Below are 9,977 nucleotides of genomic sequence, written 5' to 3' on the forward strand. Positions count from 1 at the left end.
TGCTTGTGGGGGCGGCTCCCATCCCCCACCAGCCTGAAACCCCCAGCTAAGGGTGTTCCAGGCATGTCTCCTCCAGGTGTGCCCCCCTCCAGGTGTGCCCCCTCCAGGTGTGCCCCCTCCAGGTGTGCCCCCTTCCAGGTGTGTCCCCTCCAGGTGTGCCCCCTCCGGGCATGGCACGGCCCTGCACATGCCCTGTGTTTGAGGAGCCCGGGGGCACAACTGCAGAGGCCTGGGGTCTGCCAGCAGAAGGTGGCAGGAGCAGCCCGGAATTTAGGGACTCTGGATGGGGTAGGGGCTATTTGTATGTGGCAGGCAAGGCTGGACCAGAAGCTGCAGGCCTAGGTGACACCTGGGGGACACTAGTTAGCTTCTGGGTAAGCAGAAAGCAGAGTGGAGACACTTGTGGGTGAGAGGGTTTGGGGAACCCCCTGTGGGTGGAGTTCCTGAACAGGACCCAGCACCCGTCTTTGGTGGTGGGACCATTCAAGCTCTTGGTCAGAGCACAATCAGGTTGGGGCGCTGGGCCCCCGCTGAGGCAGGTGGGCCCCAAGAAGGAACACCTGGGCGATCAGGAGGAAGGGCGCCCTGGGGGAGGCTGGTCGGCTCCCCCTGCAGCCCTGGCCACGTGCTCAACTCCTGTCCATCTGTCCACCACCTGTGGGGCGGGCCCAGGCCCAGGCCCTGGTGCGGGACAGTGTGAGGAGGGCTGGCCAGCGGGGTGGCCACCCGGGCAGGGGCTGGCTGAGGACCAGCCTTACAGAATGGGCTCCTCCTCCACTTCCAGGAGGGAACACTGTCACCAAGAAGCCCTGGGCGAGCGTTCGGGGGAGTAGGCTCCGGGGGTGGGTCCACCTGGAGGCAGGCACACATGGGCGGCATCATGCCTGAAGGGGGACACACCTGAGGTCACACCTGGAGGCCACCACATCTGGAGGAAGACACACCTGAAGGCTACTGGGCCTGGGAGTAGATGCACCTGGAGGCGGCCACACCTGGTGGAGGCCACGCCTGCAGGCCACTGCTCACAGCAGGTTTGCTCAGGGCTGTTGGTGCCTCCCTGAGCTGGTGGTGGTGTTGGGAGGGTGGCTTCGCTGCACTAGAGCTGTCACTGGGACCCCCAGTCAGGGCTGGGGAGCCTCACCACCAGCCACGCCACCTCCCAAGTCCTTTCTCAGCCCTGATGCCTCCCTTCTCCCTCAGTGAAGTTCACCGGCTCAGAGGTTAGAAAAGCACACAGATTTATTGCATATCAATCTCATGTATAAATTCATTGTAGCATCGGAAAGATTACATTTGGTACACAGTCCTAGTCTACCGCATTGACCTCAAAATCAGCTCTGCCTGGGCTTCACCTCGAAGACGTTTCTCTACACAAGTACTCGTCACAAGCATCGAAATGAAATCCGTGGGGACGCTCTCCCAGTGACTTCCCACACGCCGTGTCTGTCTGTCATTCTGCTCCCACCGCGATTTCCACATGAATTAAGAGCTGCATCTCCTTTGTGCTGGAAGCTCAGGACTCCTGGTCTTGAGGACATAGACCCTAATCACATGTGTAATAAGTGCATCTACGGAGTTTTCCTTTCCATAAAAATTTCACGAACAGACACGGTAATGACTGCTAAACACGAGTCATGCACAGTTTACTGATAACAGAAGCAATTTACAATCAGGGGACATGGGACAAACACCAGCCTCCCTCTCAATGGTTTTTTTTTTAAAACATTATATGAAAACCAGACATTTACATTTGATTTCTTTTCAACACTATACAGTTCTAAAAGGAAAACAAAAAAAACCAAAAAAACTAAACCCAATCTGTAAGGTAACAATGGCAAAAGGATGACGTGATGCACCGGTTTGGGGTCTTGCTGGCGTGTTCACGGCCGTGAGCTTTAAAGGACATATCCTGACAGCGGGGGCTCGGGCCCCCTCGTCTTGAAGAGGACACTGGTGCCGCGAAATGCGCTGAGGAAAACCTTCCGAATTGCTTTGTTCAGAAGTGAATTGCACAGTTGGGAACTCAAGCTGCCTTTTCATTTTGTTCTTTTTTTTTTTTTTCTTCCAAAAGTGGTAATGCAAATCCGAGCCAGAAAGGAATACAACAGGAAAACTGGAATGAAGGAGTAAAGGAACGTCCTTGGAATAACGCAAGAATGTCTTAGTCACAGTATCACTCATTGCTACAGACACAGTTTCATGGCTTTTGATACCCGGCTGACCTCCACTGACCAGGAGCAGCTGTGTCCTCGTATCCCCCAGCTGGGATGGGGGAGAGGTGCCCGGCTTCCCGTCTGTCCGTCCCTCCGGGTGGCAGTGCAGGGGTGCGCTCTCCTGTGGCACCGCCCCCCCTCCGGACAACACAGTGAATACAGCTCAGTAGATTTCAGTCACTTGGGCAGGGGGATGGGGACAGGGGCAGGGGGGCCACGATCCAGTGCTTCAAGGCTTCGAGGCTAACATACGTGATATGTATTTCGGCAAGTGCTTTGCGAATGCTCAGAGGAAGCAGCTAGGACAGAGGGCCGGGCTCTGGGGCCATGGAGCTGCTGTGCCAGCCAGGGACTGGGCAGGCAGGCTGCAGCCCCGTCCCTGCACAGGGGTGGCCACGTGGCTGGGCGGTCTCTCAGGCGCACCCCATCCACACACCTCCGCTCCAGGGTGCCAGGCTGGCTGCAGGAATGTGTGCCTCTGGGTTTGAATGGGGGGGGCTCTGGGTACCACTCATGAAGGGTCTGGCTGTCCAAAGGATCAGCAGCCCATGTGTCCTGCCCGACGGCCCCAGGAATGAGAGCAGCAGTGCGGGGAGCATGTCTGAGCGGCAGACGGAAGTGCGGGGAGGCCTGCTTTGAATTTCCATTTGGGGGTGTCAAATGAGGGAAGCACCTGAGGTTTGCCCCGGGCCTGGGCAAACCTGGCACAGTGGGGCCCGTGGGTTACAGTGGGACCCATGGTCATAGCGGTCAGCCAGCCAGCCAGCTGCCCTGCTGCATTCGTGCTCTGAGCCTGGGATCTCGGAAGTCTCTCGCCAGGCCCAGGTTCCCTGGCCCCCAGGGGTCTCCTAGCACTTGGTGGCATCAGCGTCAAAGACGCTGGGCCTGCGTGAGCCAGGCCGGGCTGGTGCTGGAGCCCAGGGGCCGAGAAGGACCAGGGAGGGTGCCTTGCTGTGGTCTGGGGCACGCTAAGCTCAGCGTCCAAGGACAGACTCCCCTAAACCTGCCAAGTGCTCAGGCCCGAGAGGCTGAATGTTTAGGAGAAACTGGGCTTCTCTAAATCGTTTTCAGGGGGACAAAAATATAGGCCTTAAAATGTGCAACTGGGGCTTCTGGGGGAGGAGGGGTTGGAAGAAAAGAAGGACAGAGAAGCGATAACGCTTAGGAGGATCGGCCGACAATGACAGAATGTGACAGTCAACAGAGCGACCCGAGGGGACAGCAAGGGCAGCCCTCGTCTGCCCTGCAACGGCCGGAAACAGCCACTTAGGTGCCCATTTTAGGTAGAGAGAGTCATATAGCAAAAAAAAGCAGACGCCTTATTTTTTAGCAGAAGAAATCTTATAATTTGGGTTTACAGAAACGGGGGTTTGGATCTGAGGTTGACTTTTCAAAGGGATCCCACTTAGATCAAGGGGATGTGGACATCCCTAGCCGTGCCGGTGGGCCTGGCTGAGGGCAGGTGTGAACGGTTAGGTTTGCAAATCCTTCTGGACGAGGCCCCGGGGGTGACAGTCCAGCCTGCACACGTGTAAGCGGCCTTAGCACGTGCCAGGGCTGCTCTCAGTCTTGCGCCTCATGTGGATTTGAGAAAGGGGCTGAAGCCCTTCCACTGGGGTCCGCGGCTGGGGGCGCCCTCAGGGGCCTCCCCACGTGGGTCTCTAGGGCGAGGCTGGATGCCCTGGCGCCCACGCTGACGACTGTGACCCGAGCCGCGGGATGCGCACGTGGGACTGGCTGCTTGGACACTTCCCGCCGCCCCGGGCCAGGCTGAGGACACGTTCACCCCGAGACGCCATCCATATCAGTTTGATTCACACTCTTTTTTAAGGGCAACTTGGGCGATTTTTTCCCCTCTCGTTGGGAGATTATTACTTTTTTCTTCCAAACAATAAAAGAAATAAATAGAACACTTGTCGTAAATGCAACTGAAACTCAAAATTTAACAAAAACACATGATTGTCTGGAAAGCGGGCAGCAGTGACAGCAGGATGGGCGGGGGGAGGCGCAGGGGGTATTTGGCACAAGTCGCCGCTCCCTGGTTATCGGTCACACAACACACAACCTTATCACACGGTTTTGGTCCTTCACTAGATACTTATATTAACATCATTTCTTCACAATAAGAATGTCTAATGCCAAAAATACTGTTAAGGAAGAAATAAAATAAGAAAAGAAATGAATTAGAAAAAATTACAAGTTATATACAGATTAAGGTAAATTCCATCAGGGAAAAAAAATTATTTGAACTTGGCCCCTACGGGAATAATTTAAAGCCCATTGAGTGCAGGAGCAGACTGGTCCCCAGGGAAGGCGGCGTGTCCCCAATGGGCCTGTGCTGTCTTGGCTCGTGGTGGCAGGTCCCCAGGTCCTGTCTGGACGCCCTTCCGTCCTGGAGCCGGTCCCGCCTGCCGAGAACCCACACGAAGAGCGGGAGTGGCACTTGGGTCCTGGGTCCTGGTCTCAGGCACGTGGAGCGTGGCACCCGGAGCAGGGCAGGGGCTTCCGTCCCCTTGTCCGTCTGACGGCGGTGGGTGAGGGTGGGGGCTAGACGTCCGGATGTGGCGAGCAGGCCCTGCCTTCTGAAGAGTGGCAGTGGGGCTGGCACAGGGGTGGCCGAGGCACAGACCGTGGGGGGAGGGACATCAGGTGCCCGGCCCACCTCTGCGCTGGAGACCGGAGCCCCCACTCCGACCTTCCCCGTATAATTGGGGGGCCTTAGGAGGAGCCACAGCCATGAATCGCGTGTCACGCAACGACAGGCACATCTCCCAGTCCCGGCCTCGGGCATCCTAGGGCACCGTACTGGCCCAGTCCGACACGGCTCACAGGAGAGGGCCCTCGCCCCCCGGTTCTGCCTTGGGGGACCCAGAATCACCTTGGCTTTACAAACAGGGTCAGGGATAGAAAATTTCTCCATTATCTACAGTATAAAGAACGCACCCAACACGGGGCCGGTTCCCAGGCAGGCGTGGGTCTGCAAATAAACTGAGATTTGAAAGCAATGCAAAATTACTTTTAAAAAACAATTTGCAAGTCATTTTTCATTTTTTTTTTAAAAAATACTGTCTATTTTTAAAACCACATGCTTAAATAGACTCTGTCGTCAATAAGATTACCAAAAGGGTTCTTCTTGTCCTTCTCATTATAAAAACTGTTTGGGCCGTCTCCTCTGAGCGCACCGTGTGTGCACCCCCTCCAGGCCCAGGCTCAGCTTGGGGTTAAAATCCTGCCTTTGCCCACCGGGCTGATTCTGCGAGGCTGTTCCCGCGAGCTGTGCCTCCTGGAATGAAGTTCTTGAGACCAATTCTTAGAGACGGTGAACTCGATCAGTGTTCCCGGAGCTTCCGGTTTCTGAGTTTTTGTTGGAAAAGCTAGAGCTGATCCGTGGTGGGGAGGACGGACACGGAGGAGTGGTCAAACGCAGGTGACAGGGGTGTCCTGGCCCCAGGCCACGCCAGCTCCCCGAGGCCCTCGCCTCCATCTTCCACAGCTGGGATTCTGTCGGGACGTGGGGCCCGAGGTTGCCTCCTGGGCCCGTCAGAGGTGGTTGATGGGGTTAAAGGCTCCGGACTCGGGGGTGGCTCCCGTGCTGTTCATCCAAGCGTCCAGGGGGCTCTGGGAGGGGGCGTGGAGAGCAGCGTCCTCAGAAAGGGACAGCATCATTGCGTACGCCTGGCGGGGAGAGGACACAGGACACACAGGACGGGCAGGTGAGCAGCGCCGGGGTCCGGCTGGCCCTGGGCCAGCTCTGTCCTCGCCCCTTCCCGGCCTCCACTGCCCCCTGGCTGGGCTCAGATCCAGACGGGAGGAGGGGAGCAAAGGTGCTAGGGGTGGGGGGCGATGGCGGTGGTTGGGGGGGGGTGCTGGGCCAGAGAGGCTGGAAGAGGGAGAAGGGTGGGCCGGCAGAGCAGAGGCGGGAGGGACCTGCTGGCTTGTGCGCAGAGGGGACCCAGGACACCAGGGCCAGCACTGGGGCTTCCCTTGGCTTCTTTGGGGTGCTCACCCCTGCAGTCACCTCCCCACCCCACTTTTCTCTGCGTGGTGATCAGCAAACGCTTTGGGAGGGCCTGGGAATCGCTGGTGCTCATTGCTAAGACCCCGTGCACAAGTCACTCCCTGCCCGGGGGGCACCTGGTGGATCACTATGGTGACAACGCACAACTACTTTGGGAAACACATGCAGCGTTTCTGAGCCCAGAGCATGGCTCAGACTGGCCACAGGGCACAAGGTGCCAGGGCTGGGGCCGCTCGCAGCTGGCAGGGTGGTGGGCAAGCCCCGCCCGCATCCCACCCGAGTTAACACTCTGGACAGAATTAGTAGAGAGACACAGACAGACACGCAGACGTTTTGCTGAGACTCAGGGTGGGCTGAAGATTGCTGGGTGTGGCCCCCTGCCCTTCAGACCTGAGGGGACCCGGAGGCGGGGTCCTGCGCCCGCCTACACCAAGGATTAGACAGACTGGGAGTGCCTGGGGCCACGCTGGCCCATCACAGCCCCAGCGTGGAGTCTGCCCGCCTAACGGGAAACTCGTGGGCTGCAAGTCATTCTCGCAGGGTCACAAAGGCAGATGGGCCAAGGCAGCCCGCAGGCTGAAAACCCGCTCGGGGACACCTCCCTCTGGGGGTGAGAGGACAGTGGCCCTGTGTCTCGCGTGCCTCTGCTCTTAACCTCTGCCTGCCTCACCCCTGCTTGCAGGGAAGCGACGGTTATCTGGGCGTCTCTCTAGCTGATGCAATGGGCATGAGAGAGCCAGTGGGTCCTGGGTGTCCCCCAGGCAGGCATGGGGTGGCCACGTGAGAGGTGGGCTGCCCCAGGCAGCTGTCCAGCCTGGGGGTGTGGAGGCGCAGGCTCTGTGGGTACCTACCTGGTTCTTAGCCTGCCTGTACAGTGTCTGTTTTAAAGCCTCAGAGTCTAAGGTGGAATTAAGCACATCTTTAACTTCAAACGCTGCCTCAGCTGCGCTGCGGAGGTCCAGCCCCTTCCCAAAAGTCGGCATCGGCTCCAAAGCTAAGAGGCCACCTGGTGACTGCTGAACACACCTGCACCAACACCGGAGAGCCTGGCGTTAGCTGGTCTGGCCCCCAGCCGCCTCTCTATGCCCCAGGCCAGCTCTCTGCCTGCATGCACGCCACGGCGTCTCCGCGAGTCACATGCACAAGGACACGGACACACAGACACTGGACAGAAACACACGGATGCAGGAAACTGACGGACAGAGAGCCATGGAGGGGCGAGTTACGTGCACACGTGCTGCAAGCAGCAGGCAGGGCCCCCAGGTCTCTGGGGACAAGGACAGATGGCGAGCCCTCGGTTCCCGATACTGGGCAGCTCTGGGGGGTCCGGGCTCCCAGTCCCAGGACCCAGGGGCAGAGGAAACGGCCATCTCCCAGGGGCCTCCCCAGGGACTCTTGGAAAGCTGGCAGCATCTCCAATGCTGAAAGTAGGCTGTGAGCAGCCAGGATGCAGGGCAGTGGCTCTGGCTGGCACAACTGCCCAAACTGTGGGTGTTCAGCCCCCCGGGCACCACAAGACCCGTGGGAGGCTGGACATCACTCCCTGGGGCGAGAGGCCGTGTGCAGCTGGGCCAGAGACGCCTGTGGATCCCGGACGGCTCCCTCCCTGCTGCCCCTCCCACACTCTGCTCTCGGATCTCAGGAAATGCGTGAGTGCGTGTCCGTGCGTGTGCGTGTGTGCGGTGAGCGGGCTGGTCCCTGGCCCCGTTTCCAGGCCCCGCATCACCCTGTCCTGCACACAAAAGCTCCCGTGGCAGAAACGCCCGTGGGGGAGGGTGACCCAACCAGGATGTCCGTTCTCTGCTGGTTTGAGCACGAGTCCCTGGCGTGGCCCGGAGGCCGGCACCCACCTTCGGCTATGGTCGAAGCCCACGGCCAGGGAGGCGGGCGGCTCCTCGTCCTCCTCATCCTCATAGGCGCCCTGGGGCTCGGGCGTGGGGGACACGGCGTCGTCCTGGGACTTGCCCGCCAGGCTGTCATCGTCTTCTTCCTCCAGCTCGTCCTCCTCCTCCTCCTCGCCGTCCTCCGGCTTCCCGCTGGCGAGGCCCGGACACTGCGGGGCGCCGTCGAGGTCCTGGACCTCTGGCCTGGAACGACACGGGAGGGAGCTGACCACGGCCCCCGAAGGCCGGCGACGCAGCTCCGGTCGGCCATTTCCTCACCAACTCCCCCAGCCCTCCCAGCTCCCTCCGAAGACAGCCTGCCTTTGCGGTCATAAAAAAGCCTGGTGGTGACACGGGTGCTGTGGTCCTGGGCCACTGTCCCTGTGGGGTGAGTGATTCAAAGAGAAAAGATGGCCGCTGAACGGGTGGCAGGGGAAAGGCAGGGGCCACCATCAGCAGGGCTCTTGTCATGCCAGAGCGGACGCTGGCCGTTCGGGCAGGTGTGCGTGTGAGGGAAGGCCAGCCTGGCAGGGGAGGGGTCCTGGGTGCTGGAGCTGGGGTTGGGCACTGCACAAGGGGAGCCCCTGGGAAGGCGGCTCCGTGTGGGGGAGGCCCGCTCTCCTTCTGGCCTCGAGGACACAAGGACACGGGGCGGCCGAGGACGAGGGGCCCCCACTGCAGGTGGAGTGTCTGGGCCCCAGGGTTCTGCCGTCAGGGCTGGGCGGTGGTCAGCAACGGAGCCGCCAGGACGAGTTCACTGCAGACGCACATCCCTTGACTTGGAGACCTTCCCGTTTCCTTCAGAAAAGCCACCCGCATGTGTTCAGCTCTTTGGCAAGTCTGTGACGACGGCGGGCTGGGCCCGAGTGAAGGCCGCCTGGGCAAGTGTCCCCCACACGGGCGGCGGGACAGGCAGGACGAGGCACATGCTTGCTGAGCTCCCGTCTGGACTGAGCTCTGAGCCCCCAGGCCTGGCTCCTCCTGGCATCATACGGCCCACAGGAACCCGGCCACTGCTGTCAGGGGAGGCACTGGGTCCTGCTCTCGGCATCAGGCGGGGGCAGCGTCCCCTCCAATGGCCGCCGACTGCCAAACCTGGGCCTCACCGAGGACTCGTCCTTGTGCAGAGGGACTGGGCCGGGGACCCCGGCCACTAGGCTCTCAGCCTGCCTGTTCTCATGTGTCATCTTTCCGTGAGCAAGTACAGAGACGGTGACAGCGGACCTGCCTTCCAGGAGGGGCCGGACCTGGCTCGCTTCCCTCGTCACTGTCACCTACGCTGGGCACCGGCCACACATCTGTTACCACCAGCACTGAGAGTCTGGAGCCAGACGACAAGCGCCGGGACCAGTCCTGTCTCCCTCCCTGACCCTTGGTGGGGTGACCTGTGCCCTCTCAGGACTGTGAGAACACCCCACGCTGAGGAGCGGATGAACGTGCGGCGGCTGCGGTGCTGGCACTCGAGCGCAGTCTTCTATCTAAGCCCCCTCACCCTGGCCCCAAGAGCATCTGCCCGTTGGCAGGAGGCTGCATCAGGCACAAGTGCTCAGTGGCTGGGGCCTGCGGGCTAGGGGCGGCTTTACACAGAGGGACACCGGACGAGTGTCCAGACCTCCAAGCAGCTGCCTGGGCACAGCGAGTGTCCTGGGGCCAAAGTCACACAGCCCCACCTGGGCTTCAGCAACAGGACTCTTTTCTCCAGGTCCTGGGGCCCGAAGTCCGAGCTGCAGGTGTCACAGGTCCGTCCCTCTGAGGCCGTGAGGGAGAACCCGCCCCAGGCCTCTCCCTGCTCCTGGTGGCTGCTGGCGGCCTCGTTGTTCCGTGGCTCGTAGACGCATCACGCCGTCTCTGCTTCGTCTTCAC

At 60.1% G+C, this 9,977-nt stretch overlaps 1 protein-coding gene across 3 annotated transcripts in view; it reads right to left on the reverse strand.

The window, feature by feature from the left end:
* Positions 1-1,238: 1,238 nt before the first annotated feature.
* PRDM16 (PR/SET domain 16) overlaps positions 1,239-9,977 on the reverse strand; it is a 286,551-nt gene continuing 277,812 nt past the window's right edge. For 2 of the 3 annotated variants that reach the window (XM_019658562.1, XM_019658561.1), the window contains 3 exons: positions 8,082-8,318; positions 7,083-7,257; positions 1,239-5,888 (listed from right to left, as the gene is read on the reverse strand). In XM_019658562.1, the coding sequence (XP_019514107.1) occupies positions 5,754-5,888; positions 7,083-7,257; positions 8,082-8,318 (547 nt within the window). In that variant the 3' untranslated portion in view covers positions 1,239-5,753. The remainder of the gene's footprint in view (positions 5,889-7,082; positions 7,258-8,081; positions 8,319-9,977) is intronic. The other variant, XM_019658563.1, reaches the window with a different exon arrangement.

This window comes from Hipposideros armiger, unplaced genomic scaffold, assembly GCF_001890085.2.
Source record: "Hipposideros armiger isolate ML-2016 unplaced genomic scaffold, ASM189008v1 scaffold_284, whole genome shotgun sequence".
Taxonomy (NCBI): domain Eukaryota; kingdom Metazoa; phylum Chordata; class Mammalia; order Chiroptera; family Hipposideridae; genus Hipposideros; species Hipposideros armiger.